At 45.8% G+C, this 18,914-nt stretch overlaps 1 protein-coding gene across 1 annotated transcript in view; it reads right to left on the bottom strand.

The window, feature by feature from the left end:
- The window catches only part of LOC144598516 (uncharacterized), a 39,214-nt gene that overhangs the window by 12,268 nt on the left and 8,032 nt on the right, over positions 1-18,914 (bottom strand). Inside the window, exon 2 of the mRNA XM_078408682.1 lies at positions 757-779. Coding sequence (XP_078264808.1) covers positions 757-779 — 23 coding nt within the window. The remainder of the gene's footprint in view (positions 1-756; positions 780-18,914) is intronic.

Raw genomic sequence — 18,914 nt, 5'->3', positions numbered from 1 at the left:
AACTTCTTAAATAAGAAAGCTTTTGAACCTTTTGTATGATGTATTTTCTTCCAATAATTTATTGTGTTATATATTATGTTCATGGTTCGACAATGCTACGAGTTGAAATGGAACAATAATCTGATAATTTCCAGGAAGTTATTTAGAATACACTGTGTGTGTGTGTGTGTGTGTGGGGGGGGGGGGGGGTGGGGTGTGTGTGTGTGTGTGGTGTGTGTGTGTGTGGTGTGTGTGTGTGGTGTGTGTGTGTGTGGGTGCACAGCAGCAGGGAGAGGAAGGGTTTGAGTATGTTTGCATATAATGAGGAAGTATTAATGTCCCTGTATTTGGTTTAAAAATCTTGGGCTGCTGAAATCATCGATCATAGAATGATTCATCGTGGATCAAGGTATTTAGACTGAATCTGTGAAATTCATTGCCACAGGCTACCCTGAAGGATAAGCCATTGGGTATTTTTAAGATGCAGATCGACAAATTCTTGATTCGTAAGGATGTCAGAGGTTATGGGGGGAAGGCAGGGGGATGGGGTTGAGAGGGAAAGATAGATCAGCCATGATTGAATGGTGGAGTTGGCCTAATTCTGCTCCTATAACTTAGGAACTTAGTAACATTTCCTTCATCTGCTGTGCCCTTGGGATAGCTTCAAAATTGAACACGCCATTTTCTATATCCTGCCAGATGAATCTTGATGATGACTGTAAAATAGTGACAGTATTTCCATGCTGTAATTCATCTAACACACAAAGTCAGACTTACCCGATTCTTTATTAGTTTCTTTTCTGTAAAGAAAGAGAACGAGGATTAACATAAACTCTCAGCTATGATGATCTGAGCTTTTAGCTCAATTATTTACAGTAACTTCGCTTGTACAAGACACTATTTTAATCTTGAAAGATCCTCGACAAGGACACCAGAAAAATCAAGGACGAGTCTCTCCCCGGTCACTCCCTCTGCCATCAGGCAAGAGGTACAGAAGTGTGAAAACGCACACCTCCAGATTCAGGGACAGTTTTGCCCAGCTGTTATCAGACAACTGAACCATCCTAACACCAACCAGAGAGAGGTCCTGACCTCCCATCTAACTTATTGGAAATCCACAGAATACCTTTAAAGGACTTCATTGTGCACTAAACGTTATCCCTTCATCATGCACACTGTCGATATCTGGATTGTACTTGTGTGTAGTCTTTCTGCTGATTGGAAAGCACGTGACAAAATAGCCTTTCACTGTACCTCAGTACATGTGGCAATAATGTAAGCAAAACTTAGGAGGATTAACCTTAGGAGGAGGAGCCAGCGCCGCCGTTGCAGCTGCGGCTTGCCTGCAGTCCGTTGTCTTTTGTGTTTTTTGTTGTTTTTGTCTGAATTGTAGTTTAAATATGGTGTAGTGTTTGTGGTTGTATGTTATGTGGTGGGGGGGGGGGGGAACTGTAACATTGTCTCTCCCTAACGGAGACCCGACCTTTGTTTCTGTGTCGCGTCTCCGTTCCTGCTGCGGCCTACCATTGGCCATGCACCTGGAGCTGGCGGGCTCCGGCTGGGACCACCTGGGCTCTGGTTCGCAGAGCCCGCGGCCCGGACTCACCACCTGCGGAGCTGGCTGCCTTCGGATGCTGCGGGAGCGGCTGCGGCTGCGGCTGCGACTCGTCTCCGGAGGCTCCGGCACGGGCCGCCTGGACGTCGGAAGCCCGCAGGCCCCTGGGTGGGGGCCGACATCGGGAGCTCCGGCAGCGGCAGCGTCTTCACCTGCCCCAAATCGCGGGGCTTGGGTCGGCCCACCGCGGACCTTTCACCGTCCGGCGCGGCCTGGAATAGGACACGGGATTTTCTCCGCCCGGCGGGGGCTTCAATGTCGGGAGCCCCGACCGCCCCGAGGTGGCAACTCCAACAGCCTGACCACGGGAGAAGACGGCAGGGGAAGAGAAAAGGACATTCTGGCCTTCCATCACAGTGAGGAGGTGACTGGAGGAGACTCACTGTGATGGATGTTTCTTTTGTTTGGTGTTAGTTTATGATTGTGTGTGTTATTGCATTTTTATTGATTATTCTTATTGGTCTTATTGTTGAACTGCGGGTAATTTTTCATTTCACTACACATTTGTGTATGTGACAAATAAATGACTATTGAACTAATTGTATTTGACAGGTTGATTAGAGGAATGTATTGGTCTCCAATGTAGATTGGCACCAGCAGCAACATCATGGAAGAACCAATGTTTCCAACAAAACCTTTTCCCTGTACCTGGGTACACATGACAATAAACTAACTAAAACTAACATATTTTCCCTTGCAACATTTTTTTGGAATAATCATCTTTTCTGAGTGGGTTTTTGGATCTGAGATGGAGGGTGGAGTTCTGGAGAGGCATAAATCCAAAGTGCAATTAAAGGAGGAGATTTAAAGAGACAGCTGAAAATACAGCGGCTGCTGGAGGAGAGAATAACATTTAGAAAGAACATGTACATTGTTAGGGCAGCACAGTGGTAGAGCTGTTGCCTTACAGTGTCAGTGACACAGGTTCAATCCTGACTTTGGGTGCTGTTTGTGTGCAGTTTGTATGTTCTCTGTCCACTAGGAGGTCTTCTTCTTATCGAGTCCACATCACGAGATTAGAAATTGTTCAGCCAGAGCTGAACACACTTCTCGGCATCTGCATATAATGTGCTTCTTGTGCTTTTTGTGCGTCGTGGTGGGAAGATTGGTGGAAACAGGGCCGCGACGTGAACGCTTTTCCTTGACCCCCACTAGGTGGTGCAAATTGGTTTCAATCAAAGGCCAGCATGCCGGATATTGTAAATGTCAGCAAACCTTCCCCTTGTAACTAATTCAGGTTATACTTTAATCAGCACTCCCTGAATGAGTTCCCCTCCTGTCTTTATCTAACGTTCTGAGTGATTTAGTTTGGCCCTTTACCTCAATTTTTCGATTTTTAAAAAATGTAACAAAATTGAACACAGTGGGAATCCACAATCGTTTAACTCAAAGTTCGGCGTATTGTCACTGGGGCAAGACTAATGTCTTGTAGTTCTGCAGTTAAAGGGCGGCACGGTGGCGCAGCGGTAGAGTTGCTGCCTTACAGCACTTTCAGCACCAGAGACCCGGGTTCGATCCTGACTACGAGTGCCGTCTGTACGGAGTTTGTACGTTCTCCCCGTGACCTGCGTGGGTTTTCTCCGAGATCTTCGGTTTCCTCCCACACTCCAGAGACGTACAGGTATGTAGGTAAATTGGCTTTGTATAAATGTAAAATTGTCCCTAGTGTGTATAGGATCGTGTTGATGTGCGGGGATCGCTGGGCGGTGCGGATTCGCACATTAACACGAAGGGCCTGTTTCCGCACTGCATCTCCAAACTAAACTAAAGTGCATTTGCAGGTATTTTCTAACTCTGTAACCAACAGTTTTACTCTTGCATCTGGATTGTTCTTAAGATGATCAACAACTACTGACTGTGGGCCAAAATGCAGCTACTTTCAAATTTTGTTCTCTATCTGTTCAAAATTTAATATCTACAGTATTCCCCGATCCCATTATGCAGTTTAATGTTCACAATGATGTCTTTCCAGAACTATCTACTAGTTTAGGTTTAGTTTAGAAATACAGATGTAAACAGTCCCCTCTGCCCCACCATGTCCACGCCAACCAACAATAACCCAAACACTAGTTCTATGTTATCCCAGTATTGCATCCTACACACTAGGGGCAATTTATAGAAGTCAATTAATTTACAAACCTGCACGTCTTTGGAATGTGGGAAATTCCTCCTCACCGCCTTTCTTAAGGTGCATCCTTTTAGTCAGATGCTGTGCCCTCTGGTCCTAGACTCTCCCACTAGTGGAAACATCCTCTCCATATTCACTCTATCCAGGCCTTCCACTGTTCGGTAGGTTTCAATGAAATCCCCCCTCATCCTTCCAAACTGTTTTGACGGGTTACTTTGCTTAACAGGCTTTTTCAACAAGTTACAGCAAGGAAAACAGCAAGATGTGACAAAGCTGGGGGTTCTGGTGGATTGCAACAAAGCCAAATATCGCATTGGATTCCTGATTTGGAAACAAAGCTCATTTTATTCATCATCTATGTTCAATGGAGAGTCAGGCCGACTCCTGCACTATTATGCATTAATGGAGAACATTTCATCTACAACCTGAGCCAAAGCCCACTTCCCTTTTGTTATTTCTCAAGAAGTATTAAATTTCCATTGCCATTTACGGTCATTTTTGTGACCTATGTTTACAGGTTGGTGTGCAATATGTAACTGTGACTTGTGTGATTGATGTGTGCATACATGCATGGAACAGTTCCACAGATGAATAAATCAGCTGTGGATATGTTTTTTTATAAACTGAAATGGGCCACGAAACGTATATTCAATATGCAAATCCTTTCATGGTATGGAAAGCAAGAAGATATTTTGTTTACCAAAGTGGTAAAAAAAATTTGACTGGGTCCATCTAATGTTTGTGATTGTGGAGAGCTACAATATTAGAACCTGGTAACCAGATGCCAGGTGAGGATGCCAGTGCCGGCACAGTGGTGCAGCTGGTAGAGGTGGTGCCTCACAGTGTCACTGACCCGGGCTCGATCCTGACCACGGTTGCTGCCGATACGGAGTTTGTACGTTATCCCCAACATCACATGGGCTTTCTCCGGGTGCTCCGATTTCCATGCACACTTCGAAGACATGCAGGTTGGTAAGTTAATTGGCTTCGGTACAAATTGTAAATTGTCCCTAATGTGTAGGAAAGTGTTAGTGTACGAAGTGATCGCTGGTCAGCGCAGACTCGGTGGGCCGAAGGGCCTGTTTCCACGCCGTATCTCTAAAGTTAAACTAAACTAAATCTTAAGAGACAAAGTGGAGGCACAAAGAACTGCAGATGCTGGTTTACCAAAAAAGACACAAAGTGCTGGAGTAACTCAATGGGTCAGGCAACATTTCTGGAGAACATCCATCCATGTTCTCCAGAGATGCTGCCAGACCTGCTGAGTTACTTCAGCCCGAGCTTGTGTCATTCATGGGCGGCATGTTTGTTTCTTTAACAGGCAAAGTCTTGTTTAAGAAACTGAAGTAGACTGTAAAGCCATATTCAGTAGTGATGCTTTAAAATCATACATGGATGCACAACAGTGCAAGGTACCAAAGCAAGGAAGTCATGATGAACCCTTTAATAAGACACTGGCTCAGCCCCAACCAGAATAATGCATCCTTTTCTGAGCACCATACTTTGGAAATGAGGTGAAGGCTAAGTAGAAAGAACAGAAGAGGTTTACCAAAATAATTCCATGGAAGAGGAATTTTAGTTACATGGATAAATCAGAGTTTTCTCCATGGAACAGAAGAGATTGCAAGATCTGATAGAAGTCTTCACAATATTGAACAAATCAGACAGTGCAGATTAGAATCAGAGACATACTGCATGGAAACAGGGCCTTTAACCCCACTTGCCCATGCCGACCAACATGCCCATCTACACTAGTCCCACCTGCTTGCATTTGGTCCATATCGTTCGAAACCTATCCTATCCATGTGCAGGTTCTGTAAAAAAGGTTCCTCTTGGGTCAAAAACAGGGACATTGAATAAAATGACTGGCAAAAGAACCAAAAAAGGGACACGAGATAAAACTTACTTTACACATTAAGTGTTTAGGGTGTGGACCTACACTGCAAATTCAAATGTAGCCTTTAATGGAAATCTAAATAACAAACTGAAAGAATTCTCAGAGCCAAGGAGAGTGAAAGAATCTGGACTGAACTGGGTTTATTTAGAGATTACAGCATGGAAACAGGCCCATTTATTCACAATATGCTGGAGTAACTCAGCAGGTCAGGCAGCATCTCGGGAGAGAAGGAATGGGTGACGTTTCGGGTCGAGACCCTTCTTCAGAATGGAAACAGGCCCTTTGGCCTACTGAGTCCATACCAAGCATCGATCACCCATACACTAGTTCTACATTATCCCACTTTTGCATCCTACACACTAGGAGCAATATACCTACAATTAACCTACAAACCTGCACGTCTTTGGAATGTGGGAGAAAACCGGAGCAGCTGGAGAAAATCTATTGGAGGAATCTATGTGAAGATCACAGGGAGAACGTACAAACTCCGCACAGACAGCACCCATAGTCAGGATTAAACCCGGGTCTCTGGCACTGTGAGGCAGCAATTTTACCGCTGCAGCATTGGTATTACTTAAAAATATAGCATTACTTAAAAATATAAATGAAAAATGCTGGAAACCAGTCAACAGATGAGGCAACACCTGTGGAAAGAGAAGATCCTTCTGCCTGGAAACGCTAATTGCATTTACATTAATGGGCTTTAGAATCCTCCACTACAATCATGCCCATTTTAGCTTGAAAAATCTTTGATAATGCTTTGGTAAGGTATTTTTGAGTCTGACTAAAGACCCCATGTATATTATGTTAAATATTACTGACTATCATCCACTATGGAGAGCTGACATCTGGTAGGAGAACCATCGGCCACCCCCAGCTACGTTCCAGGATGTCTGTAAGAGAGATTTGAAGGCGCTCGACATCGATGTGGAGTCCTGGGAGAGCCCTGAACCAACATCTCAAAATGGGGGAAGAGAAACTGATGAACGCAGCGGCAGAAAAGCGGGCACGCAGAAAGGAGCGCAGCAACTTCAACAGACCAGAGACCACACACAAATGTGACCTTTGCGACAGAGACGGTCACTCCCGCATTGGTCTCTTCAGCCACAAGCAACGCTGCTCTAGCCGAGGTGTGGAGCAAACAGCCAACTAGGATGCTTCACCCATGGTCAGCCATGACTGAGTGGGCCTAAGAAGACTGACTATCATTCACATTCAACCAAGCAATGCATGTGGCAGATAGAAAGGATTTAAAGGGTTTAGTTTAGTTTAGAGATACAGCTTGGAAACAACCCCATCGGCCCACCAAGTCCGCTCTGACCATGGATCACCTGGGATCTGGGTTCAAAGCAGGCACAGGTCAAGTTGGTCAACATGCACAAGGTGGGCAGAAGGGCCCGTTTCTATGCGGAGTTTTATGACACTAAGGTAGTAAGTGATGTTGATCACTGTTCATACAAATCAAATTTACGAAGTTAAAGCCACAAGTACCAAGGATGAAAATGTATTTTTAGAAAGTATTCACCAGCTACCCAAACACAATGTAAAGAATTGAAGAAGATTATCTGTGCAGCAAGAAATAGTTCTTCTTAGGATTAAACTACTGACAAGGAGATAAACGAGAATACAGTCAATAAAAACGTGAAATCAATTGCAAAGACAACAAAACTTGAAAGCACTGCAGAATTGATGTTATGCTTCGGTGTGATCTTGTATGGCATTAGACTTTTGAGTACTGAAGTTGTTAACTGATCGGTGAAGAAAGAATCAGGACAAAGAATGGCAAATGGCAGGGACATTGAAGAAAATCTTGGAAGCAACCCTTCCATGGGTCACTGCTGAAATACCTACCACAAAACTTGTGGAATACTTCAATTTAGGGAGTACGAACTGTAATCAGTTATGTAATGAGTAATGATCAAGCTACACTGACTTCATTTGTGGTGATTCGTTGAGAAATAGTGAGAGAAACTCTGCTGGAAGTGAGAGAGATGCATTAAGGATCAACTCTGGAGTGAAAATGTTTCTTCCATTCATATTGATCCAGAAGTTCAAGCCATTGTATTCAAACCATTCAACCCAAGAGGAACTATTTCTTTCTGCACATACACACCTCGTCAGAGCTTTACAATGTTTTTGTGGCTAATTGTGAACTATCATACGAGAATTCAGAGACATGGTATTGAAACTGAAGATAGAGCTCAAATGGCACAAAAACATATTGTTTGGAAATCAATGTGTTTAAAATAGAAATTAAAAGGAATGTATTGAATGAGGCAAGTGTCCCAGTTACAACATGAGATTATATAATAACTGGAAACTGCCAAAAGATTGGATTTGATCTATTTTTGATGCTCTAAACTCTGATTGTGTTTGGTGTTGATGCTAAACAAGGTCTGTCACAAAGGAAAATCATGGCGTTGATTAAAGAGTGCTTGTAGTAGCATTGGGATGTTTTACAATCAGAGAGAAACATGGAAGTAGGCCCTCAGCAGTTCCAATGGAACATGGCTACTGAATCCAGACTGCATTGCAAGCACACATCAGCTCTGTATAAGTGCAGGAACAAAGAACTGCAGATGCTGGTTAATACACATAATGGCACAAAGTGCTGGAGCAACTCAGCAGGTCAGGCAGCATTGGGTCAAGACCAGTCTTAAGAAAGGTCTCGACCCGAAGCGTCACCTATCCATGTTCTCCAGGGATGCTGTCTGACCCACTGAGTTACTCCAACACTTTGTGTCCTGTAGTTCATTATAAAACCATGTCAGGACAATGAGCTTCTATCAACTCATTTGGGGTGGGGGTGGGGGTGGGGGTGCACTAGTTTTGTAGTTATTAATTTATAGAATGTGTGTTTATTTTATATTACCAATGTTTACACACCTGTTACGCTGCTGCAAGAATCACATTGTTCCACTGTTAGTGCACGTGATGATTAAACACTCTTGACTTCACGGCACACGCCCATGGCAACTGAACAGCAGCAGGTACAGGTTCTCTGATTACGGAAGAACTGATTCATGAAAATTCTGACACAAAGGGCTGGAGTAACTCAGCGAGTCAGGCAGCATCCCTGGAGAACATGGATAGGTGGTGTTTCAGGTCAGGCCCCTTATGCAGGCTGATGGTATGGGGGGGGGGGGGGGGAACTGGAAGAGAGGTGAGAGGTGAGAGGTGAGAGGTGAGAGGCGAGAGCAAAACAAAACCAGGCAGGTGACAGGTGGAAAAAAGACACAAAGGGCTGGAGTAACTCAGCGGGTCAGGCAGCATCCCGCTTAGACGTGGATTTAATGACAATTCTCCTGGATTCTGTGCTTGGGTAGAGTACTCAAATCACTTCACCAGGAAACAATGCTGAAATCACCCACAAAAACACCCATTGTACTCTGGTCCAGCCAGTGGTCTGAGAGGTGGCCCTGTGCCCTGGTTCAGTCTGTTAATGTCCCCTGCCTCACAAGGACACTTATTCACCTCACACTGCAGCAAACAATGATCTCCCGACCCAAAGCCAGCACTGCTCTCTCACTCAGCCTTGGACTGGACTCTAAAAGCAAGAGCTCCGGTAGACCACAAAGGAAAACTGCATAGTCTCAAAGCTAAAGAGACCAGCAAGTTGAAACCACAAAGGGTTTTTACCGTAGCAGAGCACTAGAACATCAAAACCCACCTTAAAGGTTGTGGAAACAGAAAGAGCCTGAGCTGTGTAGCACATTTTTACTTTTCATTAACGTATTAGCCCCGTAGCAGAAGCGTCCACATCGCGGGTCTGGAAACTGCAAGTGTCCTAAGCTAGTTCTGCTACCACCATCATCTACTGTACACGCGATGGCTCCCACTGATTGTCGCCGGAAGCTTGTATCCTTTTCAGGACGGGCAATGACAGTGATGCAACAGTTGGAACACAGGCGATGGACACGAAAGAAGTAGATTAATGACTTGTCTTTGACACCATGCACATCTTAAGTCACTGGCACGGTTGAAACACATTCTTAAATAGGGTAAAAACACACAAAGTTCTGGAGTAACTCAGCGGGACAGGCAGCATCTCTGGAGAACATGGAGAGTGGGTGTAGGATAGTGTTAATGTACGGGGATCACTGGGCGGCACGGACTTGGAGGGCCGAAAAGGCCTGTTTCCGGCTGTATATATATGATATGATATGATATGACGTTTCACAGAGTGCTGGAGTATCTCAGCGGGTCAGGCAGCATCTCTGGAGAACATGGATAGATGACGTTTCGGGTCGGGACCCTTCTTCACCATGATTGAAGTAGGGGGCAGAAAACTGGAATAGATGTGGGAGCAAGCCAAAGCCAGGCAAGTGATAGGTGGAAATAAGGCACACAAATAGTGCTGGAGTAACTCAGTGGGTCAGGCAGCATCTCTGGAGAACGCGGATAAGTGACGTTTCAGGTTGGGACCCTTCTTCAGACTGATTGTTGGGTTGGGGGTTGGGGGGGGATCAAAGCCGGGTGAGAAGAGAGAAGCAGCACAAAGTGTGGCAGATAACGTGGACACAGGCAAGGGGGAGGGGTTGATAGGCAGATGATTGGAACAAAGGCCAGAGATTAAAACAGAGGCTAGGGTGGACAGTTGAACAACTTGTAGAGCTGCTGCCTCACAACTGCAGTGACCCAGATTCATTTCAATCCAGTGCTGCCTGGGTGAAGATCTGGATATCTCCTGCACTTATGGACCTCCTTTAGTTGCACTCGAGAGTGGTGCCGAGCCCCCTGCTTGAACGGCTACGGACCTTTTTGGTGAAGATTCTCTCAGAGTACTATTGAGTAGGGAGCTACAGAATTGGGCAAGAGGTACAGAAGTGTGAAAACCATTACCTCCAGATTCAGGGACAGTTTCTTTCCAGCTGTTATCAGACAACCAAACCATCCTCTCACCAAAGAGAAAGTGGTCCTGACCTACCAACTATCTCATTGGAGATGCTCGGACTATCTTTCAATCAGAATCCACTGGGCTTCATTTTACACCAAATTCCCTTATCCGTACACTGTGGATGGCTTGATTGTAATCATATAGAGATGGGGCCTTCCATCGCCCGGCGCGGCTCGGCCGCTGGACTTAACATCGCCGGCGCGGCTCGGCCGCGGGACGTTTCAGTGCCCGGTGCGGCTCGGCCGCGGGACGTTTCAGTGCCCAGTGCGGCTCGGCCGCGGGACGTTTCAGTGCCCGGTGCGGCTCGGCCGCGGGACGTTTCAGTGCCCAGTGCGGCTCGGCCGCGGGACTTAGCATCGACCATTGTGGCTCGGCCGCGGGGCCTTCCATCGCTGGCGCGGCTCAGCCGCGGGACGTTTCAGTGCCCGGTGCGGCTCGGCCGCGGGGCCTTCCATTCCCTTGCGGGGGCTGTGCATGTCGGTCGCCTCGGCAGGGGTCGAGCTGCCTGTCCGTGGGTGCGGGGGGAAGAGAGTTGCCTTCAATCACAGTGAGGGGGTGTTTGGAGTCACTGTGATGGATGTTTGTGTTGGGGTCGTGTGTCCTGTGTTCTTTGCTTTTTTTGCTGTGTTTTGTGACTGCTGAAATTTCATTCGGTATTTATACCGAATGACAATAAAGTTCTGTTATACTGTTATTATACTGTTATACTGGAGACCACGCAACAAAAACAAAGCTCTTCAATGTACCTCTGTACACATGACAATAAACTAATGTTAACTCTGCATAGCGTTATCTTCATGCAAGAGTGGCATAATGTAACCATATTGTTCAACAAAGCCTCATATCTCAATGATCTTCTAGGTCAAGGATTCTTCTGGGCTCAAAGTTACACCTCCCCATAGCTGGAACGTATCTCAAGATTGTATCTGCAAAACCTATCATGATCCAGAATTATGGAGATATTTACAAGGATGTTGCCAGGACAAGGGTCTGGGCTTTAGGTTGAGCAGGCCATTCCTTGGAGCACAGGAGGATGAGGGGTGATCTTATAGCGGTGTAGATCCGGTAGATGCAGAGTCTCTTGGCCAGAGTTGAGGAATCGAGAATCAGAGGGCATAGGTTTACAGTGAAGGTGGAAAGATTTGATAGGAATCTAAGGGGTGACTTTTTCACACAAACAGAGGTAGATGTATGGAACAAGCTGCCAGAGGAGGGAGTTGAGTCAGGGGCTATTGCAATGTTTAAGAAACAATTAGACAGGTACATGGATAGGACAAGTGTAAGGACGCAGGCAGGTGGGACTAGTGTAGGTGGGACATGTTGGTCAGTGTGGGCAAGTTGTGCTGACAGGCCCGTTTCCACGCTGTATGAATGGATGACCCACTGGATACTCAATATAGCAAATTCATTTTAAGTTAAGGAAGTGATTTTTGTCACAGCTGCAACAAGCTCAAAGTACCCTCTGTTCGATGGAAATGTTCATGATGAGCGTGGTGCAAGCCTGTTACAGATTTGATCACAGGCTACGATTATGGTTTTCAGCAAATAAAGTGTAGAGGGAGGGGTGTGTTGTAGGAGAAAGAATAGCGAGGGCTGATAACTAGCAAACAGGGATGTGGACAGTGCCCATGTGGTGATTGTCACCCCCTGAGATTAGAGACATGGAATGGAGCAATAACAACACCTGAGCTTCAGGAACCTCATTGATGGTGCTTATAGCCTGCACCCATCGTTGTAACAGAAAACTGGATCTACTGTCAATGAAGCTCCAACTTTGGTTCAGGAGCACAGCTCAATGCACCAAGAATGACAACGCTCCACATTCACACCTCGCACAGCGCCAGAGGAAAACTTACAAACAATATGGTGTCTGACTGTCTTTCCTCTTCGTTTAGTTTAGAGACACAGCGCGGAAACAAGCCCTTCACCCCAGAGTCCGTGACGAACAGCGATCCCCATACACAACCACTATCCTACACACTCAAGACATTTTACAACTTTTTTTTAACCAAAGCCAATTAATCTACAAACCTGTACGAACGTCTTGGGAGTTTGGGAGGAAATTGGACCTCCCGGGGAAAACCCACACGTTTATGGGGAGAATGTACAAACTTCACACGAACAGCACCCTTGGTCAGGATCAAACCTGGGTCTCTGGTGCTGTAAGGCGGCATCTCTACCGCTGTGCCACCCTCTCTACCGCTGTGCCACGCTCTCTACCGCTGTGCCACCCTCTCTACCGCTGTGCCACCCTCTCTACCGCTGTGCCACCCTCTCTACCGCTGTGCCACCCTCTCTACCGCTGTGCCGCCCTCTCTACCGCTGTGCCGCCCTCTCTACCGCTGTGCCGCCCTCTCTACCGCTGTGCCACCCTCTTCTTCATTTGCATGTTAACTTTTGCTGTGGCTCTGGCCCTATTATTTCTATTCCCCACCCAACCGGGTGGCGCCAGCAATGGCTGCCACGCCAACGATCTGTCGCGCCCCTTCCTTCTTTGTTGTTTTTTTTAGTACGTGTTAAAATGTATGTTTTAGTGTTCTTCAGCTTGTTTTATTGGTGTGTGGGGTAGGTTGAGGGAAACTTTTTTTTAAATCTCTTACCTTGACGGAGATGTGATTTTTTTTTCGGTATCGTATCTCCGTCCGCACTGCGGCCTAACATCGTGGAGATGGCAGCCTCTGCTGGAGACCGGCTTCGGGAGCTCCAACCGCAGGAGCCTGCAGGACTTAACATCGTGGAGTTCATGGTCCCTGGTTAGAGACTGACTTCGGGAACTCCAAGCCGCTGGAGCTTTGATCGCCCCGACTGTGGATGGTTCGACTGCCCCAACCACGGGAGAATAAATAGGAAGATTGGACTTTATTGCCTTCCATCGCAGTGAGGAATGTGGGGGATCCGCTGTGGTGGATGTTTATATTAACTTTTATGTAGTTGTGTTGCTTATTTTCTAGTATGGCTGTATGGTAATTTGCATTTCACTGTACCTTAATTGGTACATGTGACAATAAACTGATCTTTGAACATTTGAACAATGGGCCATTCTAATAATAATAATAATAATAATAATAATATTCATTTATTGTCATTGCAACGAGTACAACGAAATTAAAAAATAGCCAATCCTGACGGTGCGTACAAACATATATGCAATAAATGCAAAAACAAATAAATACATAAATACAATTAAATACAATTATATTAAGTACAAGATTTTTTAACGGTGTTGCCTAGTGCAAAGGTAGAGTTCAGTTCTCGTATGGCCCTGGGGTAAAAACTGTTCTTAAGTCTGTTTGTTCGGGATTTGATCGACCTGAAACGTCGACCAGAGGGCAGATGAACAAACAGACGGTGGCCGGGGTGGGATGGGCTTCACCCTTCCTTGGTCATCTGTTGCCGGCCCCAATTTATTTTGGCCTTTTCCCACTTCCAATTCCCTCCCCTCCACTTTCAGTCTGAAGAAGGGATCTGACCCAAAACATCACCCATTCTTTTTCTCCAGGGAATGCTGCCTGACCCGACAGCATTTTGTGTCTATCTTTGGAATAAACCAGGCTCTGCAGTTCCTTTCTACACATTTATTTTGCCTTTTCAAGTCTCTCCTCGTATTTATTTTTCCCTTCTCAGTTGCAACACCTCACATTCCCTGCCCAAATCCTTCCAGCTGCCTTTCGATTCACCTGCCACAGTCCCAAATTGGATTTCCTCTTAAATATGCCTCCCACTTCCCTCTTTCCTTGTCTCCACTTTTTCTGACGAACCCACCAAATCTCCCGTCACTGTCTCTCATGAATTGCAACCTCACAGACCACTCCCTCCTCTCTCACACAGACTGTTCCTCCCAGCTGACCAACCCAACCTCCTTACCGTGCAACCTTCTCTTCCCTGCAGTATCAGAATCGTACATCACTAAAACAGGCACGCAAGCTTACCGCAGTGCTTTTACATGTTAAACCCACTTTCCCGCATCAGGCTTAGTTCTCTCTAGTCCTTCCATGTCTAAGAACCTAACCAAATGCCCTTTAAATAGTCACTGTATCAACCTCCACCACCACATTCCCAATGTTCACCAGTTTATGTGTAAAAAAACATCCTATCAGACTGTGTAGGAAAGTTTCCCCGGTGTGGGACAGATAAAGGAATATATTATAACTGCAGATGCTGGTACAAATCGAAGGTGTTACAAAATGCTGGAGTATTGTTGACCGCTAAGTTACTCCAAGCATTTTGTGATATCCCATCAAACTCTTCACTGAATTGTCTGCCAGGATATCCACAAAGTGCCCCGAATGCATCTGTGTATGCCAGGTATTTATTCACAAAATGCTGGAGTAACTCAGCAGGCCAGGCAGCATCTCAGGAGAGAAGGAATGGGTGACGTTTTGGGTCGAGACCCTTCTTCAGACTCTACGTTTCGGGTCGAGACCCTTCGACCCTAACTACTCCCCACATCGGTCCTCATGCCCCCCTCTGCTCTGTTAACCCACCACTCCCTCACCATATGCATCCCCTCCACCTGCCTTCATCCGACCCCAACCCCCACACTTGCCAGGTGTTCACCATCCCCCCTGACTTCCCCCTTTCAGACACCGAACGGTCTGTCCTCAGCAGAGGCCTCACCTTTGTTCCCCTCCGCCCCCACATCAACGAGTTCCGGGTCCGCCATGACGTGGAGGTTTTCTTCCGCCGCCTCCGCGCCTTTTTCCATGGGAAGGAGTCCTCACCCCCCACTGATGACCCCTTCTCCCGTCTCCAACGGACCCCCTCCTCTTGGACCCCCCCCCCCCGGTTGGCCAACTACCCTCACTAGAACTTTTAATCTCCAACTACCGGCGTGACATTAACCGCCTCAAATTCTCCACTCCCCTGACTAACTCTAACCTCTCCCCTCCTGAACATGCAGCCCTCCACTCACTCTGCAAAAACCAAAAAAATACATTCTCCTCCTATGTATGCCAGGTAACTCCATTGACATTGTGGCTAGGCATGGCAAAGCTTCAACGTATAGTTCTTTTCTCCTGCCTAGGCTTTTCCACCAAAGATAGACACAAAGTGCTGGAGGAACTCAGCGGGTCAGGCAGCATCTCTGGAGAAAATCAATGGCTAACGTTTTGGGATGGGCCCCTTGTTCAGACTGAAAGTAGGTGGTGGGGAGGGGGAGGGGGAGGTGAAGAGCTGGAGGTGAGAAAAGACCAAGACCAATCAAGGTCGGCCACACATGACCTCAGGCAGGGCGGTAGGTCCATTGGTGGCTGGGAAGGTGTGATCTCAAGAGAAACAAACAATGTGGAGAACTGTGGAACTGGTGGTACGAGATTATATCTGGTTTAGCTGTCGAAGACCATACAGATCCTTAGGCTCGATTCACCCATGGCAACAAATATGTCCCATCTAAGCTATTCCCATTTGCCTATCTCTGGTTCATATCCCTCTAAACCTTTCCTATCCATGTACCTGTCCAAGTGTCTTTTAAATGTTGTCATTTTACCTGCCTCAACTATCTCGTCTGACAGCTCGTCCCATATACCCATCACCATCTGAGTGAAAAAGTTGCCCCTCAGTTTCCTATTAAATCATTCCCCTCTCACTTTAAATCTATTTCCTCTGATTCTCGATTCCACTACCTTGGGTAAAAGACCCTGTGCATTCACCCTATCAATTCCCTTGATAATTTTGTATACCTCTACAAGATCACCCCTTAGTGTCCTGTGCTCCAAGGAATAAAGTCCCAGCTTGCCCAATTCTTCCCTATAGCTCAGGCCCTGGTGCCTTGGCAACATCCTGGTAAATCTTCTCTGCACTCATTCCAGCTTAATGACATCCTTCCTTTGACAGGGTGACTAAAACTGGACATCGTACTCCAAATGCAGCCTCACCAACATCTTGTACAGCTCTAACAGAACATCCCAACTTCTGTACTCGGTGCTCCGACTGATGGAGGCCAATGTTACTATCGCCTTCTTTTCCACCCTATCTATCTGTGACCACTTTCAGAGAACTGCATACCTGTATTCCTAGACCCCTCTGCTCTACAACACTCCCCAGGGCCCCTGCCATTCGCTGTGAAGATCCTGCCTTGGTTTGACCGCCTAAAAAAACTACACCTCACACATCTGCATTAATCTCCATTAGTCATTCTTCAGCCCACTTGCTCAACTAATCAAGATCCTGCTGTAATTTGTGATAACTATCTTTGCTTTTTGCAATACCACCTACTTCATTGCCATCTGCAGACCTTAATCATATCTTGCACCTACTCATCTAAGTCGTTAACATAAACCACAAACAGCAATGGGCCCAGCATCGACATCTAAAGCACATCACTAATCACAAAATTTGGCCTGTACCACATCATATAATATCAAACCTTGATCTCCCCAGTACAAACCACTCATTGTTTTAAGAACACTCACAATTTTTTTATTTTTTTAAAATCATCTTTATTATTTACTCTGTTTCAATCCTTCACCAATTCCCCCAACACCCTTGAGGAGCTCCTGGATTTCCTTGTCTTAATGTCAACTCTATTGCTCACCTTCCCATCCTATCCTAGCTGGACTTCCTTATGGCTTCACCATCTTTCTGTAACTTCCTGCAGTGCTTTTCCGTCTCCTGCAGTGCTTTTCCTGAGCTCTTCTGACCCATGAAAACGGCCTTATTCTCTCAGAACACAATTCCCGTTTAACTGCTGGATGCCAGCTTCATTTCCTGGTGCTGGACTGCTGACATTTTAAACCGTTTCATAACATCATATACAACCCACTTCCTCATAGAGACCGTCTTTAGACTTGTGGAGACACAGTGTGAAAGCAGGCCCATCGGCCCACCGACCCCTCGGCAACCCGTGATCGCTCTTTATACTAGCACTGTACACACTGGGGGCAATTTACAAAGTTACCGAAGCTAATTCACTTACAAAACTACGTTTGAAGTGTGGGAGGAAACCCAGGGAGCAGTCACAGGGAGAACGTACAAACCCTGTACAGATAGCACCCGCAGTCAGGATCACATCCAGGTGTCTGGCGTTGTAAGGCAGCAACTCTTCTGCTGAGTCACTGTGCCGCCCCTTTGCACCTCTTCAATATCTAAACAAATCACTATCCTGTCTCACCAAAGCCACCAGCATAACCAATGACCTCTTCTCCCCTCTCACATCAGCCAAGAGGTACAGATGTTTGGAAACCCACACCTCCAGATTTGGGGACAGTTTCTTCACAGCTGTTATCAGGCAACTGAACCATCCTATCACCAACTAGAGAGCGGTCCTGACCTCCCATCTACCTCTTTGGAGACCTTTGAACTACCTTGAAACAGCCTTTATCTTGCACGAAAGGTTATAACCTTTATCCTGTATCTGCACACTATGGACGGCTTGATTGTAATCATGTAGTCAGTCTTTTCACTGACTAGATAGCATACAACAAAATCGATACAAATGACAATAATAATAAACTAAACTATCTCCTTTGTCTCCAAAGTCCTTGGTGGGTACACAAGGACAGCAAAGTTTCAAGAGTATAAACCAACAAAGCCCTGTTTTCTCTCCCTCTCTGTTTTTATTGTTTCCCAGTCCACATTCTTAATAAAAATCAAAGTAAAATCAGGGGATTTTATCAGAGGAGAAAGCAGAGGAGATGAGTTTAACTTGCCACCTGCTAAGGACTTGCTATGGACATTGTAGGCCAAAGAGCAAGTTCCTGTGCTGTGCAATGTTCTGTTTTAAAACAATTGCTCCAATGACAACAGATGCTTTATGACTCTCACATGCAACAGACTTTTACTGAATTTCAAAGGCAGGTGCAAAAAAGCTTGTGTAGTGGTTACCAACAATTCAAACTGCAAACCACCACACATCCTGCTTGTATCTTCAAGATGTTGTCTTCACGGTTTAGTTTGAAGTTGCAAAGTAAAAGTTTGCAGAGTGTCTCTCAAAGGTAGTAGCACCCAAGACTATTGTGAAATATCATTTTCGATACATTGCTGTGCTTTCCACTTAATTTCAAAAATTGTACAAATTTTACGTATAAAGTAAATATATGTAATGAACATTCTTCATACGTCGTCACCACCTTTAATTCAAACTATGTCACTCTGTTACATGGCACCAATTTTTCCTTTACATACCTTTCTTCAGCAAGTGGTCCGTGCGACACAGTGGCGCAGCGGTAGAGCTGCTGCCTTACAGCGCCAGAGACCTGAGTTTTGATCCTGACTAATCCAGAACCTACCAATCTCCACTTTAAAAATACCAAACCACTTGGCTTCCACAGCTGTCTGTGGCAAATGAATTCCACAGATTCACCACCTTCTGGCTAAAGAAATTCCTCCTCGTCTCCATTCCATTCCAACAGTATGTCCTTTTATTCAGAGGCTATGCCCACTGATCCAAGACTCTCCCATC

The sequence above is a fragment of the Rhinoraja longicauda genome, chromosome 12, assembly GCF_053455715.1.
Source record: "Rhinoraja longicauda isolate Sanriku21f chromosome 12, sRhiLon1.1, whole genome shotgun sequence".
Lineage (NCBI taxonomy): Eukaryota > Metazoa > Chordata > Chondrichthyes > Rajiformes > Arhynchobatidae > Rhinoraja > Rhinoraja longicauda.
The sequence above is the reverse complement of the archived record's forward strand: the minus strand, read 5'-3'. Positions and strand labels throughout refer to the sequence as shown.